General features: G+C 38.3%; 1 protein-coding gene across 21 annotated transcripts in view; it reads right to left on the bottom strand.

Annotated features, from left to right (window-relative positions):
• Positions 1-21909, bottom strand: part of Unc79 (unc-79 subunit of NALCN channel complex) — a 270058-nt gene that overhangs the window by 69235 nt on the left and 178914 nt on the right. For 15 of the 21 annotated variants that reach the window (XM_040274610.2, XM_040274614.2, XM_078050764.1 and 12 more), the window contains 7 exons: positions 21211-21393; positions 19950-20112; positions 17331-17480; positions 15543-16751; positions 7081-7188; positions 3643-3759; positions 944-1027 (listed from right to left, as the gene is read on the bottom strand). In XM_040274610.2, the coding sequence (XP_040130544.1) occupies positions 944-1027; positions 3643-3759; positions 7081-7188; positions 15543-16751; positions 17331-17480; positions 19950-20112; positions 21211-21393 (2014 nt within the window). The remainder of the gene's footprint in view (positions 1-943; positions 1028-3642; positions 3760-7080; positions 7189-15542; positions 16752-17330; positions 17481-19949; positions 20113-21210; positions 21394-21909) is intronic. The other 6 variants (XM_078050757.1, XM_078050760.1, XM_078050755.1 and 3 more) reach the window with 5 other exon arrangements.

Genomic DNA, 21909 nt, shown 5'->3' with positions numbered 1-21909 from the left:
AGGAGAAACCATGAAGTCAACTCTTCTGTTCACCATGAAAGAGAATGACTTTCCATCTTTGTTCCCTTTTCCTCATTGCAATTTTGCTTCTACTGAATCATAAACAAGCACCAGAGATTTGTATGACCCACCTGGCTTCCACTCATAAAGGTGAGAAGAGTCTCACCTGATCTGATCCAGGAGCTGAAGCTGCTACTCGCTGCCAACAAGTGTTGAGGGAGACGAGAGCTACACATTTCCATCCTTCTTAGGAAACCCAGAAGAGTGGCATGGGCTAGAAAAACAGACCTACTTGATGTAAGGGACTAGCTGTGAGATGGAATCACTATTTTTTTTAAATTTTTTTTTGTAACCAATGATAGGTTAACTTCCTTTGAATTTTAAAAAGAACAAAGTAAGGATTAATTACCTTTGTAATTAAAATTCACAGATGAATTTTGAAAATAAAGACTCTGATGCTGTTAGCATAATGCATTTATGCTTAGCTGGCTACCATCAACAACATAAAATCAAGTGTATATTTTCAATATACCCCTCCAGCAGCTGAAAAGAAGCTATTCGTCTATGATCACAACATACTAGAGACAAGGTGATACAGAAAACTGACACACGAATTAGGAGGAATACTGAGGGGTCTAGGGCCTAGAAACAACAGAGAATAAGCAAAAGGTGGATATTTCAAATGTCAAGAAAACTGGTGGATACTAGGCTTTTATTGTGTGGCCCTAAAGGCTAGAAATCCATGATAAGGAAGACCTTTCCTCTGGTCATGTTATAAGATGAGCTGTCATGCGTTCCAGTCCCTGAAGATGTTTTGCAGAGGCTGCATCACTTCATGGAGCTGCTGAAGAAAAAGTTTCAGCACCTGCTCCTGTTGGGTGACTCAGTGATGGACACGTACAGTCTTGCAGCTCTTACAGGCTGAGACTCTGACTCAACCAACCTCTCATTCTCAACGGCTGTCCCTCCAGGTCAGGGTTTAGGCACATTGGCACATTACACTGGCGTTTCCCAGGCTGTATCTGTTCTGTGGATAAATAGAGCATTTCAGTCTTCAGTGTGGTCAGGTGACTACAATTCACAGCACAATGAATATAATCAATAATTTCTTGGAGCCCTTTTTGTGTCATCGTTATTGTAGACTATTAACATTTAAAGGATACAGCCTAGACTTTAGAGTAGGATTATTTGAGATTTTGCTACAAATTTATCATTCAATTAAATGAAATACACTGAAAATAGGAGACCACCCAAAACTATCCCCAAAGAGGCCAGATCCCACCATACCTCAAAAAAAGTGCATATCCTGTATCTCCTGATATGAAATGAAAGATCAATGTCATGGCCATGAAAGAAATGTTTTATGCAAACCAATAAATACATAAGTGATAATTTGATGTAATGGCCAGAAAGTTCATACAGAAAACACATGGACCTGGTAGAAGGAAATTATAGACGTTTGAGCGATGAAGAACAGAAATGAAGGGTGACAGCAGAAATGGAAGACAGGTACCTCAGGAACATTTGTTTACATGAAAGACAAGACAGAGAAGCAAACCATGTAGATGTGTCCTATGGAGCAGAGGCAGGTGCTCTGTGAGTCAGTGGTGAAAGCTGAGGGGAATCGCGTGACCCATGTTTTAGGCTGTCATTCTCTGTACGCCTACATGACAGGATCTGTTCTTGTGAGACCAGCAAGTGACCATGTTGTTTAGAGTGACATGGCACTGAGCACCGTACTACACATTCATGGGCTCTCTTCTGGGCTTAGACATGGGAAGTACTTTTTACAACACAAATTTTAAAAAAGAAGATTGAGATGAAGCTCTAGTCGCACTTGAAGACAAGAGAACCAACTCGGAGGATGGAAAACAAGCCCAGGAAAACTCAGGTGAAAGAAATTCAGACAGTAGGTAAATGGGAAGTATGAAATGAGAAACCAGAGTGACATGAACAAAGTTGAAATCTGGTTAAAAAGTGAAAAATTCAGTTAAATGGGTTATTTAGCATCATATTGGTTTTTAGATTAAAATTCAGATGGAAATTGAGATCAATTGGCCATTTCATAACTTTACTATGTCAATCAAACTAGGTAATTATAGTCAAAATCTAAAATGGTTAGTATAGGCTGAGCCACTAGTTACAAAAAACAATAGCATGGCAAAATAATTTTCAAAGCCCCAAGTCAACCTGGACATCTAATACCTGAGACCTAACCAAATAAAAGTTGGTTCTCATTCCTTACATTGCTTCATCTCAAGAAAGAAACACAGTCCTCTTTGGTCTAGATAGAAAGTATTTATCCCAAACAAATAAACTCTTGAGGCTGGCTATCCAGGGTCTGTCTCCTCACTTCTGCCTGATATATTTGGTTTTTCACTGCTTACTACCACCTATTACTAAATGAAGAGAAAACATTAAGCCTTAAGTTGACCTTACAGCCATTCATAGGAATGCAGGCCTGTAATCCCAGCAGCTCAGGAGGCTGAGGCAGGAAGATCTCAAGTTCAAAGGCATCCTCAGCAACTTTAGCAAGGCCCTGAACAACTTAGTGAGACTCTGTCTCAAAATTAAAAATAAAGAGGGCTGGGAATGTGTCTCAGTGGTTAAGCATACCTGGGTTCAATCACAGTACCAAACCAAAACAATTCAACCTTATAAAGTCCAGGAGGACTGAAATGATTTATTCCATGTGGAATTGGGTGTGGTGTTTAGTTATCTAGAAGAGCTCTCTTGTTTTGAAGAATATTGAGGGCAAATAAGATGGCTTACTCATTTGCCAGATTTTTGAGTTTGTGGACACTGTACTTCCTAATCATAAGAAAGAATATTAAAATAATCTCATGTAACTGCAGCCAGGAAGTACTAACCAAGATGTTAAAAGAGTCCAGGTGCTGGCCTCCAAGCATATCACAATAATAAGCCTTTGTATTTTCATATGCATGCATGCTGCAGAGTGCATTCACATATATAATCCTGTAACTCAAATGACCCATTTAATTTATAAAGGAAAAAAAAAGAAAGGCGGGCACTTAAAATAGGATTGCAGCATATTGTTGACTGGTGAAGGTAGTACATATACAGAACGTGGGAACCAAGATTAAAAAATGCAGACAGATAATGTGTAAAGTAGACACATCTTGAGGCTAGATCCAGTTCCATTTTAGGAACATGAAGGTGAGCAGCTGCAGCCTAGGGACCTTGTAGCTAAAATAGGACTCAGGTTCCCAAACCCAATGGAGATCAGGGAGTCACTAAGCTAACATTCGTTATTACTATTATTATTACTATTTCTTTAATTGTTGCTACTTTATAAAAAATATTGATAATCTAGTGAATGTGTGTGTGTGTTTTAATTTTCATCATGAGATCATAGTTCCATTCCCCCTCAGACTGATAATCTAAGATCTGGAATCTAGGTCTTAAAGGAAGAAAGAATCAGACCAGCTTAGGTGAATAAACATGTTACTCTGGAACACTTGGAAAGTTTGCATAGACTTACTAATTACAGTAGTTTTTAAAAATTATTTGAACCAAATAATGTGAGAGAAAATGTATTCCTTAACAAGGGAGTAAAGTGGACACACAGAAAGTGGCATTAGCTAATCTGAGAGGTAAAACAAGAAGAAAAGGCTGACCCACCAGTGTCCCAGTTGCTGATGTTATGGGGGGCGCTAGACTGATGTTCCAGCTGTCGCTTCATTAACTGGCTCATTGTGAGAACGCCCAGGGATCCCCTTTTCATCTGCCTATACTGAGCTATATGAAGGAAATTAGGAGATGATTACCAGGGGGCATCAATTTCCAAAGCACACAAAGGCTCTACACAACCATATGAGTCCTAATTGAACCTTCATTGGTAGTCATAATTTTTGGTAAATTATATGCTCCTGTCCAAGGGAAAAACTGAGGCATTCTGCTGTTTGAAGTGTCTTTCTTTACTCAGACAATAACAGTACACTTTAGCAATGATCTACTGCCTATAAATATCCCAGTAACAACAAAATGAACTATGATTATTCTCACTTGTTTTTTTCCCTTATAAACTCTGCTGTATTCCAAAGAGGAATGAAGGCAGACACTACTACTTTGAATTTATAGCTCAACTGTCTTTAATGGAGCTTGCATGTACACAGTTTTAGTCTGCAATGTGTGTCCCATAAAGTCCCTAACTGTAATGTGTGTATGATGTATGTGTGCACATATATATGTTGGAGTGGGAAGACATATACCCACCCCAATTTTTAGAGAAAGAAATTGAAAAAATGGAAACAGTCAGCAACTGAGATGGTCCTAAAACCAGAACATATCAACTCCAAAGTCAATGTTGTTTCCAACCTCTGTAGGAGTTTCTGTTTATTGTTTGAAAAATGTTAATCGAATAATGTTCCACAAATATATTCTAGTACATATTTTTGTTTTAGAAAACAATGATAAAGTTGTTATCATGAAATTAAGAATTGGCAAATATCCCACCAGTGAAATGTCAAGTTACATGCAATTCCAAACAGGAAAACAGCAGAAAGCACTCTGCCAGCAGACTGCGGAGAGGCAGCCTGCCTCCTTCAACCCTATTCCACAGCACAGTCCCCCCTCAGCCCAACAACCAGCCCAGAGTGAAAGACAGAGCATCACCCATGTGGCCTTTTTACATGACCTCAAACATTGAATATTTGACAACTTGTGGTTTTTCATGCTTTTATCAGGGCAATTTGAGAAAATGAATTTATGACTTACATGCCCTAGAAATGGATGGTAGAAACCAAGATGACTGTATGGCCCCTGGAAAATCTTGAATGTTATACATATGTTTCACAGTCATAGTGCCAAGGCAGCAATTTGGGTTGAGGTGAAATCAATTATAACATTATTTCTAATGTAATTAGCATGAAGTTTGATTTATGGTGGTCATGTTTAGCTACAAAATAATCAGCTGATAAATTGAGCAAGAAGCATGTGATGGGATTTCTTGTGTCTTGGAGTCCATATTAATTGAATTCAGAGAATTGACAAATCAACCTAATATTAAACAAGTCTAACTTTGTTGATTTGTAAAATTCACAATTTTTTTTGACTCACTTTAAAAGTGCAGCTTTAAATTTTTTTTAAAAGCAGAAATCTTTCAAAAGACTTAACAAATTTAAAAATTAGAAGCATCTTGCATACTAAGTCAAATAAGAATATAAAACCTCAAGTGACTGCAAAATTTCTCCAATTCTCAGTTTGGATTTGTTTTGTGGTGCTGGGGATGGAACTCAGGGCCTCACACAGGCCAGGTGAGTGCTCTCCACTGAGCTCCAACCTCACCTCTGAGTTGCTTTTAAAGGCAGCAGAATTTCTGAGAGTAAAAGCCTTTAATGTCTAAGGCACCTGGCATTATGGCTCCAAGAGCTCACCACCAAGAGTCACAACACACATGCTTTGAATGGCAAGGAGAGGAGATGGAAATTTAATGATATGCTGAGCTAAATCCAAAAAGGCTGTGTTCAGTCATGACTTTGGGATCATGATACACATGACTTTGTTCAGTCACAATTTTGGTACATTTACTTTACAATACATTTTGTCAGCACTGAAGTCACAGGGACATAAACATCCTTGCTATCTCAAATTATTCCTACTTGGTATTCATTATCTTTTTATTAATGATTCATGTAAATTAGGAAAAGAAACACATTTTCATGACTCTTGTATGTGGACTTAAAAATTGGCCTTTTATCATGTTATCAAACAGGTATTTATGATAAAAGAAGAACAATTATATTGAGAACTAGCTGTTCTCCTTTGCCACCAAACAGGCAAAGTGTCACTTGGAAACTATCTCAGGATTTGCATAATCTCTATCAGAGTTGACTTGAAATTACTCTAAGGCAATGTGGTACACTGAAAAGAACCTGAGCTCTAAAATCTAACAGAGTTGCATTGATTCCTTTCTCTATTACTTAGTAGCTGTATGACTTTAGGTAAGTCACTCAACCTCTTTGAACCTCAATTTCTTAATCTACAGAGTAGGGTCAACAATATGCTATGCAGTGCTAATGGAAGGATTGGCTCAGGTAACAATGTGTATGAACCATTCAGCATAGTGCCTGGCACATCTGAAGTGTCAAATAAATGGAAGCTATAATTATTCTTATGACTGTAAACTCCTTGAAAACATGGGGTATCTTATTTATTCACCTTTGATCCTCAGTGCCAAGCACAATGCCTGGCACCCAGCAGACTCTTAGTAAATAATTTCTGAATAAATGCATGAATGAGTGCATGAATGAACAGATGATGAAGATGATGATGTTCGTACTACCAGTCCAGCATTTATATTAAGATCATTTTCTGGCTTTTCAGGATCATTCTCATTTCAAAAGATGGCCAAAAGAAAAATTAGCTCTTCAGGCAGTGTCCTCATGGAACACAGAATTTATTGGCACACGTGACAAATGTTTGCAGAAGTTGCACCTTTGTATCTCTGATTCCTGTTAAGGATTTCCCATGCTAAAGTCTCTTAATTGACCCTGCTAAGTTGGATGGACACCTTGATGAAACCTCACTGGAACTCAACAATAGAAGGCAGTTTCAAAGCACTAGCCTCCTATGGATCTTATAAACATCATGCCATCTTTACTTTCAGGGATCATGATCTGGGATCATGATATATGGCATGTTTATTCTATGATCAGCTAGATAAAATTTTGTAACTGATGCAGATGATTCAAATTAAATAAACATGTTGCATAAAATTCTGCCATGAACATTGATTTCCACATGTCATATAACCAATTCTATGCTTTACGTTTAGGCTCATAATAGATAATTTTTATTTTATTGAATGATAAAATTCAGTCATCATTCTTAAACAGATTAGGATTCTTGGTCAATCAATAATTACATGATTAAACAAACACAGGAGATAGGGACAAGAGTGAGTTGTGGTACACCTCAGTGTCTTATAAAACATACAACATAGTGCCACCTAGGAGTCTAAAACAATATTTTTTAGAGAGAGAAAACAACCAGATTGCACAATTCGAAATAGTACAGCAGGACCGTGTTCCAAACAATTCACAGGGGAAGGACTCTTACTTGATATTGAGGAATGACTACTTGTTTCTGGCACATCTGCTTCTAATGTAGGGGCAGATGAAGATTCTCGTGGCATTTCTAAGGTTGAAAGTCCTTTAGTGGAGGGATCTACAAAGGAAAAATAATTTGAAACTCAGGACACTGAAGAAAAGCAAGTTCAAGAGCCTTTTCCATATCCTTTACACTCTTGTCTATTAAACCCACTCAAATCTTAATGTACTTTTTGGTTCTAATAATTACCTGAAGGGAATTGCATCCAAACAAGTTTCAGGGCTCTATAGGAGTTGATTCTACATTACCTTCTGCATCTATTGATGTGTCTCTTAGAAATTCATGATAGCATGACCACAAAGCTCAGAATGTTTACCATGCACATCTTCAAATGAGGCACTTACCTTTTGTTATGTTTGCATCTGAGGTGTCCCCCAAAAGCTCACATGTGAGACAGTGCAAGAAGGTTCAGAGAGGAGAAATGATTGAGTTGTAAGAATCTTAACCAATCAACAATTTAATCCCCTGGTAGGAATTAACTGAGTGGTAATTGAAGTGGTAGGGTGTAGCTGGAGAAGGTTGGAATTGGGTCATGGTTTGGGGTATATATTTGTATCTGTCAAGTGGAGTCTCCCTCTCTCTCCTTCCTTGTCACCATGATATGAGCTGTCTCACTTCGCCACTCTCTCCCACCATAATATTTAGCCCCCCTCAAGCCCCATGGAATGGAGCCAGCCTTCTACGGACTAAGATCTCTGATACTGTGAGCCCTCAAATATAAACTCTTCCTCCTCTACAATTATTCTGGTAAGATCCTTTAGTCACAGCAGTGAAAAGCTGACTAAAACACCTTTCCATGCTGAATTTCTTTTCTTCTAATATCTATCTCCATCTTTGTCTGGAAATTTCCTAATCATCATTTATATTTCAATTTACATAGAAATTCCAGCTCCAAGGATACTTCCAAAATCCTATTTCTTCCCAAAATGCAAACAAAACCTGGGTCGAGTAACCTCTTGAATAATCACAGAGTGCCGTGCCCTTAACTTTTTGCAAACTTAACATACTATAATGTAACTTTCTGTGTACTTGCCCATGAACTTTGGTAAACCAGAAGTAATTTAAAAGTACGGACTGTATCTGAAATGGAATAAATACTATTAACTCAGATTTTGTATTTTATTTGTTGAGAAAGAAACTTTTTTTTTTTTTTTTTTGAGACAGGGTCTCACAAAGTTGCTGAGGTTGGCCTTGAACTTGCAATCCTCCTTCCTCAGCCTCCAAAGTAGCTAGGATTATAGGCATGAATCACCAAGTAATGCTATTTTCATTTCCTATTTGATATCTAAGGTGAAATATTTTCTGCATATACTATTGTCTTATTAATATCAATATTGGGAAATAAGTTGTCCCATATTATTCTAGACAACTACAGATTATCCTTTAAAACTTCTTAAAGCTTAGTGGTTTGTCATAACAAACCTCCTAAAATTCCTTACAGACTCTCTTGCCATCTTCAGTAGCACCAGATGGTGAGCATCCTGCCAGCCTGGAGTGACCATGATAGGTTCCATGGATACACTATGCTGTCAATCAGGGAGACTGGCCCTAAATGGTCCAAGTTCTTAAACTTAAAAATGCTCCATCTCATCATCTGCATGGGATAAGTTGTTTTTTTCTTGACATAGAACAATCCACCATATATTCATATATACATACATATAATTTAAGTTCGCTACTTATTAAACTTATTCAACTGTCAGAAAAAAAAGTAAAATAGATTCCAGGGGAGGGCCTTTGAAAAAAAATTCAAGTATTGATTTTGAAACAACTATTTTTGATTCTTACAGGTCTTTCTGAGTAGATACAGTTGTGAGATTAATGACTTCTTGATAACCAAAAAATTTCTTATAAAGTTTCCCAAGCCATCTTGATAAAGCATAAAATAGTTATTAATTTTAAGTTATTTAAGTCATCAAGATATGGAAAGATTGGGTATTATTATCCTCCCCAAGCAACAAGTCACAAACTTGCATAGCTCCCTTTCTCACCCTGATCTGCCTGCATTCCGTGTGTGCAACAGCTGCGACACAATAATCCCAACAGGAACAGGGAGTGAAAATGCTTAAAGTTAATTTCTGGGAACTTTTTGAAAGATTAGCAAGACTTTGGGAGTTTTTGTTATGCTTATTAAAATCCTTGATACATCTATATCTTAAAGAAATGTCATTACTATAAGACAGTCATTAACAATCAGCAGTGTATCAAGATGTTTCGATCACTTTATAAAACTTTTTATTTATATACAATTTTAAGACAAATACTAGAACAGTTATCCACGTAACATATTTGCATTCAATTTTCATAGTGTTGTGCAGAAACTGTGAAGCTCTCCTTTCATGCATCAGACACCTGCCAGCACTCTCCTAGTCACTGGGACACAATCAGCAAACAAACCAGACTACAATCACTGCTTTGCAGGGCTCTCACTTTTGTGGGAGAGATAAACAATAATTAATGTGTGTAAAAGTAAGTTAATCATTGTATGGTAGAAGATTAATTCTCTGTGGAAGAGAAGTGAGAGAGAGTGAGAGAGTGAGCGTACAAAGGTCAGGTAGGGGTGGGACACTGCGGTGTCATCCAGGGCAGGGCTCATTGAGAACCCGATGTTTGATCAAAGAATTAAAAGAAGTGAGGATGTGAGTCAAGCATTGGGCAGCTCCAGGTCAAGGGAACAGCCAAGGCAAAGGAGGAAAGGTGTAGACAGTGTTCAATAACTGGCAAGAGGCCACAGTGGCAGAGCGAAGCCCTGGAGAGAGCTGGGCACATGCAGTGAGAGCGCTAATGAGGGCGAGGAGCATGTTGGAATTCCAAGAACTTCAAGAACTTGTGTTTTTACTATGGAAGAAATGGAGGGCCACTGGCAGGTTTTAAGATGAAGAAAAGCATTATCTCAAATTCTACAGGATCACTCTGGCTATTGTGTTGAGAGGATGTGAAGGCAAGCGAGGTAGAAGGTGAGAGACCAGTTAAGAGGCAACAGCACCTAAGCCAGGTAAGAACTACTGGTGGCTCACAGCAGTGAATGTAATAAGGGGTAATGTGCTGGATGTTTTGAAGGCAGGTCAAGGTTGCCAGATTAAAATAAAGAATGCTCAATTACATTTTAATCTCAGGTGAACTACAGATCACCCTTTAGAGTGAGTACATCCACGCAAAATTTGAGAGATGTGGCTCCAGTTCTTCACTCCTCCTTAAATTGATGTCTTTCGCTGTGGGATTCCCAAGTTCTTCCCACTAAAGAGACAGAGTATATGTCCCCTCCAAGCTATAAGAAATAAGATTATGTCTGTATATGACTTGCTTTGGTAACAAAATTTTTGCAGGTATAGTATGACCAAATGGAAAAGTGCTTACATAACTGCTTTTGCTCTCCTATGGCTCTGCTATCACCATAAGAATACTCCCAGGCCTCATGGTGCCCCATAGAGGTCTGCAAGCATGAGAAGCAGAGCCTGCCCCAGCCCAGGCTGGCTTAGGCAATCCCCAGAAGGTCAGTAGAGTCTCAAACTAAAGAAATATTTATTGTCACATGCTACCGATTTTTGTTACACAGTGTTTTTTCAACAACAGGTAACTGATAGTTGCCTCAGCATATAGACAATATGCAAAGTCTTAGACTAGATAAGAACATCAAGAAAAAGAGTGTCCAGAGAGCAAAGGACCAAGGAAAGAGACCCCAGAGTACTTCCCCATTAGGGAGATAAAGATGGACCAACAAAAGAGATAAGAAGGAGTGACCGCTGAATAAGAAGAAAACCAAGAGAGTAAGGACCCTGCGAGCCAAATGAAATGAGAGCAATGAACCATGTCAAATACTGTTTACATGTCAGAGGAAAGACCTAAGAGTTGACTGCTGGGATTAACAAGAAGGTCCTTGGTGTCCCTGACAAGTGCATTTTTGGTGGTGGAGTAAGAATGGAAACTTCACTGGAATGATTCTTAGAAAGAACACAATGGGAAAAAATTGAAGATAGTGATAATAGTTGGAAGAATTCGGAACAAGAGGGTTTTTTTAATATATAAAGAGAGATATATAAGATTATTTCTGTATGATAAAGTCAAGAATCCCTTAGAAATAAAAAATCTGAGGGAGGAAAAAGAGCAGAGAATTTGGGGGTGCCTATATCTTTGAGTAGGATATAGGAAATATCAAGGAAATGTGCCTTTAGGAACACTGCCAGGAAGTCAGGGTGCATAAGTGCAAACACTGGAAGGTAGGAAGTGGTAGGAGGCTGTGAAAATTCCTTCTGATGATGTCAAATAGGAACAGGAAATAAAAATTGAGGGAGAAAAGTATCTATGAAATAGTCATTTAGGAGAATGGAACTGTGAATCAGGAAAATGAAGTATGTTTGCCAGGTAGCCATAAGGAACCTGCTGACCCTGTACATGAGTAAACTCAAAATGGGTCAAAGACCTAAATATACTTTTTAATTTTGCCACTGTTATAAGAGAAAAAAGAAAAAAAAAAGGAACACAGTTCAACATACAGGTTCAGGCAAAGACTTCCTGAATAAGATTGCCTATAGCTCAGGAAACAAGAGAAAAAAGATAGATAGACAGACAGATAGATAGATAGATAGATAGATAGATAGATAGATAGAAAGAAAGGCAGGCAGGCAGGCAGGCATCACATTGAAAAGCTTCTGCATTGAAAAGAAAACAGAGTGAAGAGAAAACTGAAAGAATGGAAGAAAATATTTATCAGCTACTCCTCTGACAAAGGACTAATATCCAGAATACATAAAGAACTCAAAAAAACTCAACATATGAAAAGCAAGCAACCCTATAAATAAAGGGGCAAATTAACTGAACAGACATTGTACTTCTCAAAAGAAGTACAATGAATTATATGAAAAAAAATGTTCATCACCTTTAGCACTTGGGGAAATGCAAAGCAAAACTATACTAAGGCTGAGGTTGTGGCTCAGTGGTAGAGTGCTCGCCTAGCACGTGTGAGGAACTGGGTTCAATTCTCAGCACCACATAAAAATAAATAAATAAATAAATAAAGGTATTTTGTCTAACTACAACTAAAAAATATTTTAAAATTAAACTGGGGAGAATGCGGGAGAAAGAGATACTTAAACACTGTTGGTGGGAATGTAAATTAGTACATATGCAAATCAGTACAAAGTTTCCTCCAAAAGCCAAAAATAGATCTACTGTATGATCTAGCTATACCATTCCTTAGTATTTATCCAAAACAATTAAATTCAGCACATTTTACAGATACATGCATCCCTGTATTTCTTACAGCACAATTCACAATAGTCAAGTTGTGGAATCAGCCTATGTGTCCACCAACAAATGACTGGATAAAGAAAATATGTTACATAGACACAAAGGAGTTTTATTCAGCCATAAAGAAGAATGAAATTATAATTCACAGGAAAAAATGGAACTGGAGACTTCAATTTTGAGTGAAATTAAGTCAGACTCAGAAAATTATTGTACGTTTCACTCTCATACATGGAAACTAGAAGGAAAAAATAGGGAGGAAAAAGAGACTCCTTCAAATTAGAAGGGCAGAGGAGGGGAGGGAGGAAGGGAAGGTGCCGGTGAGTGAAACATGTTTCTTCGTATGCACAGATGCCATGATGAAACCCATATTCTGCATAATTAATATGTACCAATTTTTAAAAAGGACCCAGTTGAGATTTGTGGCCGTGAATTTAAAATGAGGCCATCCACATTATGTGTTTTTATACAGGCACATTAATCTAATAGGTACAGTAGATGGAGATTCTAATACTGATTCTAATACTAATCTAATAGGTGGCAGTATATGGAGACTTTGACTTAACAAGGGTTGTGTTTGGCCAAGGAAATCTGAAAAAGCAAAAGCCAAAGAGGTATAGGCAAGGAAGGGTTATACTGAGAGACCTGAATTTAAGAGTAGTAAGGAGATATGACATGAAGTAGGGGAGAGGCCAGGAAAGATGGCACAAGACATAGTACTGCCTGGGGGCAGGGGCTAGGAAGTGGTAATCAGAGAACAGGAGACAAAATTGAGATCTTGGAAAGATTGCAGGTATTTGTCTGTGAAATGACCCATGGCAGTAAGTAGCTGAGCTAAAGTGAGGGATTAAAAAATATGTACATACACACACACACACAATCTATCACTGAAAAAGATTGATTCAAGGAACTGAGAAACCAGAGTGTTAGAAGAGGCATCTATACCAATATTGAAATCAACAAGAACCAAGGCAGGAGTGTTTTGGGAGAGAGTAAGAAGAGCCAGGAATCCTATCTTCCAGCAAATGAGAAGACTGAGGGTTAGTAACAAGGTAGCAAGGAAACTGCATTGCAAAGTGGTTGGATGATAGGAGATTCAGAGCTGGGGTTTTAGAGGAAGGGAGGAATAGTCTGAAGTGGGTAATGATGGGCAAGGAAGATACCTAACCTCCAGCCATGCAAAGGCTGTGAAAAAAGCAGTGTCCCCAGGGAAAGTCAGACGTCCATTAGACTAAGAAGGCCAAGGGAACAATCACAGGAGAGAGAACATAAAGCTGTTTTGCTCCTAAAGGTCCTTGAATTTCTGAGGACACAAGGGAAGTGTTAGGGAGTTGGGATAGAGAAACTTGAAAGAAAAATTAAGAACAGAAAGTGTGCAAGCCTCGTGGAGATGAAAAATGCCCAGTACCCTGATGCTTCTTACAAGAACTGACACAAAGAAAGAAAGTGCACAGTGAGCTCAGTCCTGGGTTTGAGGCAATGAGCAGCAAGGCTGTGAGCATGGGAGGGTTCCCAGAAGCAGGTGCAGGGCCGCCCTGGCTCCTGCAGAGAGAGACAAGCAAGTCCTGGGAAACTTAGGCCTCCTCCACTACCCAGCAGGGTAGGGCAGAAATGTGTATGCTTGTCATTATGATAGCACACTGTATATTATATATATATATATATGCTTGTCAGATACTTTTCTCTTGTTCTGGTATCAAATAATATAAAATCAATTTCCTCCCTGGGGAAGGATCATACATAAGGATGAAAAAAGAAGGTGACATGTGCACAAACATACATATTACAGCCTACATATAGCCTATTGATCATAGACACTCATCCTTTAGGCCCTGTTGGCTTCTTGGATCCACACCCCATAGACCTCTACAGCTTCTAGGCTAGCACTATTCTACATCCCTATGCAGCATTTTTTTCTGGTTCCAACAATAAAAGGTGCCCCACTTTCCCTTGAGACCTTCTTAGCTTCTTAAAATTTCTTATTATTAACAGATCTTTTCTTCCCCTACCTGGCTGGAGCATGACCCTTTCCAAATACGCTAGTGCTCATTCAACAGACTTTCACAGAGCATCTTTGAGGTACACACTCTGTCCTGTGAGCTAGAGAACAGCTAGAAACCTTTCAATAGTACCTGGGGCAAATAAAGAGCCTGGGCACATTCTCTTAAAAGCTGCTTTCAGGTGGAACAATGAGAAAGGCAGGAGGATGGAGGATGGCCCTGGCATTGCTTCTGTCTGGCAGTGTGACCTGGGACAAGACCACTACGTCCCCTATGCCTCGGGATCCTCTTGTATAAAATCAGGAACCAGTCTAAAGGAATCCAAGAATTTTACCAGTCTCAAGTCGATGAATATACTAAAGTAATTATTTCTGGCTAATTCCTTTTTTCTGAAGAGTCTCCTCCTCCTCCTCCTCCTCCTCCTCATTAGATTTGAACTAAGAAATGAAGCAGCCTTCCAATCAGCACTGAGATACTATGAAAGACTGTGTTTTAGGATAAGATGTACTCTCAGTTTGCCACTTTCTAAGAGTTATCTTCAGTGACTCCAAGAAAACACAAGGAATGCTGCTTAAGGCAGGAAATCTGTGCTACGCCCTCATCACCATCAAATGGTGTCCGTGAATTAGGGCCTAGACTATAACTGGTAATTTCTGTTTCCTGATAGTAGCACATGTAATCAGCTACAGTCCAAATGACCAAAATAAATTCTTAAATAATTCCATGCCCTCTTTGCTTTATTTTAGCCCTTCACATTTGTTTGTCCTTTGGACTATATCATAGCTTGCTAAAGTCAAACAGGAAAATTAAAAAAAAAAAAAAAAGCAAAAGGAGTTTAATCTCTTCTGCTGCTTGAGGAAGACTGAAGTTTCATTTTAAATATCCTGATATAGATTAATCATTGCCTCTATTGCCAACAGTGGTTAAGAACTGACTACAGAGTTTAGTGACAACAAGCACAGAAACATTTATGGAGCCAGTAGAACCACCTCTGAATCCACCATAATCTGGTAAGCAAGAAGAATTCAGAGTGATTACAAAGCGATTATAATGCCACAGTCTGACATTATAAGATTTTGAGTGTGATGCACATTCAGTGCCAAAACTCTACCAAGAAGATACACAGACTTGAAGATAAAGGCTGGAAGAAACACAATAGGAGCTTACCTGGATCTTTCTGATCTCCCAATTTGTCTAGAATGTTGAAGGAGATGTCAAGGTACTCTCTCTGGATAGCACTGACAGCAATCTTTCTCTGTTTCCTCTGTCTGGGGACAATCTGAATCTTGAACTCTGATTCCTCGGTTCCATCCTCTTCCATTTTTCTTTCAGGATTCTGTTCTGTATCAGATTCGGCACTGGTATCAGGTTTCTCACTTTCTGTTGGATTTTCAGCATCTTCAGGAACTTTAAGGAGCACGGTTTTGGGCCCTGAACTTGGCATCTGCCCATGCCTCTCTTCCTCAGTGCTGGGTTCAGGGTTATCATCTGTTGACATCTCAGGGACAGCAAATGATTTCTGAAGGTGGTCTCGTTTTTGTTTGAGCGTCAGTGGGCTGCCACAGGAAAACTCTCGCAGCTCCTCTGCCTGAGATAATTCTTCTGAGTCTGTAGGTTCCTCCAGGGCTATGAGAGCAGGATCCCTGTTACCTGCTGACTGGTTATTTCCTGAGTCCTTAGAAGAAAAGTCTTTGGAACAGTCCTCCACGCTGACTTGCACAAGAGGAGTTGTGCTCAGGCTGAGGGCAGAGGGGTGGCGAGGGACGGGGGGAGAGGAGGTGGCACCCTTGCCACCAGCCCCCCGGTTCACCATCTCCTCTTCCTCATCACTCTCCACTATTCTGAGAGGTGGAAGAGGCTCAAATACAAGAGAGTCACTGTCAGATGTTGAGACTATAGAATGTTTCTCGGGCCCTGAAGTTGAATCAGAGGACAAATCTATCAGATCTAAATCCTCTTTGGGAGCAGGCTTTACTGGAGAGTCAACTTTCACCTCAAACGTCTCCATGCAGTTTAACCTAACTTCCGGTATCACAGGCCTTCGGGGCTCTGGAAAACCTTCCACAGCTGGGTTCTCAGGGATTTCCATAGTGTCGGGCCGCGTAGCAGAGTTCTGCCTCGATCGCCCGTGGTCGTTCTGTCTCTGAGCGCTGTGAGCAGCTTGGGCAGGGGGTTTATCTACGTCACACCGATCTATGCAAGACTTCCTGCGATGCTCATCTAGTGTGAACAAGAGGGAGTCTGCGTTCCCTATATCAAGAGATTTTTGTTTTAAAGAGCGCAGCTTTTTTTTCTGAATGCTTTCTTCTCTCACACAGTGCAGAATGCTGTCTTGTAATGCACCCGTTTCTCTATATTCGGCCAGTTCTATTTCACCTGATTAAAACAGAAAAAGCTAGTACTATTTTACTTGGAGATTTCACCATTTTTCCCCTTATACTTGGGCATACTATTGGCATAAATCATAATCACAATCCCAGCTCCACCAGAAGGAAAAACTGACTTTCTGGCCAAGGTTTTTTAAGGTTCATTCTAATTTCAAAAACGGGAGAACTTTGGAATGAAAGAAACCAAAATGGTAGTTTAAGATCTGATTCCCAAAATCAAGCTCTGGGATAATTCCTCAGCTCTATGCATTTGTGCACAGGAGAAGGAATCATTTTTGGCTGAGGCAGATCTAGGAAACTGTATTCAAATTGTGTGGAAGAGAAGCAAACATTTTGCAACAAATCAAATCAAGCAATGGCCCTTGAAGACGATAATGACGTTAATGATGTATCTGTCAATTCACGTATATATATAAATGTGAATATATATATACTGTTTGTGCATACATATATATAAAAATCAACGGTATCAAAATGTGTAGTAACATAATAAAAGTAAGATTTCACCCCAAACAAACGGTAGAGTACAACATTTCTGCATAAAATTACTAAGAGAAAAAATTCATACTTCTCTGAACATTCATCTCAACCGGCTGATATTTCACCATTTTGCTGCCGCCTATCCTTTTCAATCTTGCAAAAAAAGTTTGAGACTCTTTATTGCAGGGTCCAGTAGGTGTATCATGAATATCAGATTCATCAAAAACACTATCTTCTTCTAATTGGGGAGAGAAAGTCAAAATTACACTTAAGAGGTTATTCTCTCTTAGGCTGTGTCTACACAAGCATTTCAGTGAAAGCATTCTGGAACAGTCTGGGTGGTTTCTGCACCAGCCAAGTCTAGCTATGGGTTGATATTTCATCCAGGTATCAAATTATGCTTATGTTGAACAAAGCAACTGGTTACAAGATTGCCCATCATTTTCTAAATGATAATTGGCAGCACTTTTTGAGAGGCATCTCAATATTCCAAAAGAGCCTTTCTAGAGAAACTTTCCCAAATGACACTTAAAACCAAATGACACAGATGCTAGTAACTTTATCTAGGAATCTGTGACACTGCTTGAACTTGCCTGAATGTCTAATTTGGCAAAAGGAAATTAAACAACATAAGTGGGTCTTGCCCCTTCTAACAATATATGCCTTCCTGGGATTTGGGAACTGGCATAGACACAGCCTAACAGTACATGCACCTTATACTTTGTGAATGCAAAATACTGTACTCTACATTTGGTAATGAAACACACAACACACAGAAAAAGCTTAGAAAAGCCACTTGTTATCTCAAAAGCTCCACAAATGATTATGGACTGAAAGAGTAAACAAAGGAAAAAGAAAACAGAAAAAAAACATTTCTTCCTATTAAAGTAAGACTCTTCTCTGAGTCACTGGCCATTTATAACTGTTATGGATCTCATGAATCCTACAAAGAATCTTTGACTGTTATGATCCAAGGGTTCCATAAACAAATGGGCCCCCAAAAGTGCCTACTGAGTTTGTTTCTATGTCCTTTCTTCTTTTCTCATTTGGCCATTTTTAAATAGAAATACACTCAAAAACACATTAATGAGGAAGGAACTGCTATGCTGCAACTCACAAAGTTCACTTATTATCTTCTTTCATCCTTTGAAAAGCCAAAGCCACATGCAAAGTGGCAAGAGAAAAGGCTGCTTAGACACATTTAATACCACAGTAAATGGAATTAACCTACTATTTGAGTTGAATATCACTGAGATGAAAATATGTAGTCCATATTTATACCTATATATGACAAGATGAGGCTCAGGTGTGATTATGATTATTCAGGATTTCTTGAATACAGGGGAATATAAGCATTAATTTTAAGGACCAATCATTTCTTAATGCACAAGTTCTATAAGAAAATGAAAGCTAAAGCTGTTAATTTTAGATGAAATATCCATAGTATTTTTTAATCAAATAAAAAATAAATATTGTCAATCAAAATGGTTATAACAGCTCCCAGTGAATTCCCACAAAGATGAAAAAGCCCATCAAATCCCAGTGTTTCTATTTTAACATATCTAATGAAATGCTCTATTTTAATTCTTCATTTTCTATTTAAGCTTTTCCCTCTTTGAAAAATAGTGGGGTTTTTTGGGTTTTTTTTTTTGTTTTTTTGCAAATAGGTATTATGACTTCCATGACATAACTGTGGAATAATCCTCAAGATGTACTGTATGACAGAGATGGAAGGACAGCAAGATGATACCCTCCACCCAGGTTCACTGGGATTGACCCAAACACTAAGTATGCATAAAGAATACCCCTAGCTTAACCAAACCTACTCAATTTCCCAGAAACTAAGACCTCAACTAGTAGACAATATATTCTTCAGGAAGGATTTAAAAATTTTTCCAGAATTTGAAGAACCTACATTCTTAAACCTTTCAACAATAAACAAACAGTAGAACTCAGCTATAATCCATCCCACTGAGATATTCCAGAGCAGTCTGGAATTCAGACTGTTCTTGCACCCAGAGGGTCATCAGGCACTTGGCTTTTTCCCAGGATTGGATTAGACAATGTCACCTTTTACAACTCTAGTCATGCTGTGACATTCACAGATATATACCTCAGTTCTTCGTTGCACCTGAAAATATCCAGGCTGTACTTTTACTCTATTTAAAGTTTCATTCAACTGTCTCCTTTAAGGAAAAGCCATGAATAAAAAAGGTGTCAATATTGGAAATTACTCTAATTTATGGCCCAGAAATGTTTCACTCATCACCTTGAATCACTTCACATTGAATAATGAGACTAGGGAAAAGCGCTTCAGAAAATTTAGATTATATGAAAATTCTGTGAGTATAAAATTCAGGGGCAAACAGGAGAGACCCTCAAGATTCCACTAAGTGCAAAACTAAGTTTGTGTCACAGCCCCAAAGCAAGATGTTTCCAGCATGTTAAGAGCAGGCTTCCAAAGGCTCCTTGACCAAATAGCAGAAAATATCTTACAAACTATTTCTTACTATATGGGTTTTATAGAAGCATATCAATTATTTCTCTCAAATTCTCAAATTAAGAAGTTAAAGCAGTAATGTTAATGGGAAAGTAACAAAATATTAAGTATTTTTTACTCCATCTATGTCTCCTAAGAAAAGCACTTTCCAGAAATGTGTTATATATTCAAGCTAAGTTTGGGATAGAATTCCAATATAGAAAGTACCTTTTTCTTTTTCGCTGTATCTGCTTATGTTACTGTTGTCACTGTACAAAGGTCCTGCCGTGGCATGGGGCTTGCAGCTGTGATACTGCGCATTCAGTGTGTTGACTGTTATGTGAATCAGGTGCAGCAGGATCTTGCTGATGTCACAGTCTCGGTATGGATACTGCTCAATAAAATGAAGGGAGAAAAACATAAATGGTTATTTTAAAGAATAAGTTTTTCCACTTAATATTGCCGAGTATTTTTCTTAGTACCTCTTGGGGATAAAAGAAAAAATACAGAAAAGTAAAAACACAGATTCTGATAATGGCCTTATTTTATAAGGCCATATAATGCCCTTATTTCTCTTCCTCTTGCACCAAACTCCTGACAGAAACAAAGGACTTCACAGTTACAATTGTCTTTAAGAAAACTATATTGCACAGACATCTGGTGAATACAGTTTCAAATATATTCTTTGTTTTCTGACATAATAATTAATGTTTAGATAAAATAGGAGATTCTGTGCACAATCAGAGGTTGTCGTTGGTCAGTTCCCCAAAATTCATCTCTTTTTGTTTCTATTTTTTTTTTTTTTGTACGAGGGGCACTTAACCTACTAAGCCACATTTCCAGCCCTTTTTATTTTTTTAATTTTGAGATAGGGTCTCTCTAAGTTGCTTAAGGCCTTGCTAAGTTGCTGAGGCTGTCTTTGAACTTGTGATCTCCTGCCTCAGCCTCCTGAGCCACTGGCAATTCATTTAAAAATATTGTTTTTAAATTTTTTTAGTTGAACATGGACACAATACCTTTATTTTACTTATTTATTTACTTTATGTGGTGCTGAGGATCGAATCCAGTGCCTCATGTGTGCAAGGCAAGCACTCTAACACTGAGCCACAACCTCAGCTCCTTTAAAAACAATTTTAAAGCAAATATTGACACAATCTCCTACAACTATTTTCTTTTTTTGTAATATTTATTTTTTAGTTGTACACAATACGTCTATTTTGTTTATTTGTTTTTATGTAGTGCTAAGGATGGAACCCAGGGCCTCGCATGTGCTAGGCAAGTGCTCTACCGCTGAGCCACAACCCAGCCCTCCTGCTACTATTTTCATTCCAATAGCTCTTCTGCTTCCCAAAACTGATGGAATATATGGTACTTCTTCTGAAGGTCAAATTTTTCTCCTACCAAGTTCTCAGAGATTCAAATCTCTTCACAATCTGCTCAAAGATATATTACAAGTACATCCAAAAACAGTGCGACTGTGGCAACTCACCTTGTAAAGGATGACAAGCAAGGCCTTCAACCACATCTGCCGGATGTGAGGTTTTAGGGACCAGAGGGAACAACGAGGTGGCTGTTGGAAATAATGCCGTAGTTGAGGACAAGAGCAGTATTTGAGCACCTGAACCACCAAGGGGAGAAGGTGTTTTCCCAAGTTAATGTTATAGTCCATAACCTGAAATAGAAAAAATATTAGTAACTGAAATAAAACTTTAAGAACACTTAGAAGTTCAAAAAGAAAAATTTGAGCCATCACAACAAAAATCTGGCAAAACATTAAGATCGCTCACAAAATATGAACAATAATAACCAGTTTATGTAAAGTGAAGTTCAACCTCACAAAAATCAAAAACTTGTAAATTGAAAATTCTTATCTAATTATCTATTTACTTCATCATCAAAAGAAACTAAAATTTTATCTATTAAACTAGAACTAAACTGGTCTCAACAAAAAAAATTCGTACTGGTAACAATGTAGAGAAATAGACACTTTCAAGAGAGCAATTTAGGAACATCTATTCAGAAGTAAGGAAAAGCACACACCCTCTCACACAATAATTATTCCCAAGGGAATAATCAGCTCCAAAGTATGTGGGTAAAGATATTCAGCATGGCTTTGTTGCCCCAAATTAAAAATGATCTCCATATTCAACAATATAGAGATCTAAAGTAAATATGTATAATGTGAATT

The sequence above is a fragment of the Ictidomys tridecemlineatus genome, chromosome 5, assembly GCF_052094955.1.
Source record: "Ictidomys tridecemlineatus isolate mIctTri1 chromosome 5, mIctTri1.hap1, whole genome shotgun sequence".
NCBI lineage: Eukaryota > Metazoa > Chordata > Mammalia > Rodentia > Sciuridae > Ictidomys > Ictidomys tridecemlineatus.
Note: the sequence above shows the minus strand (reverse complement) of the source record. Positions and strands in the feature narration are given on the sequence as shown.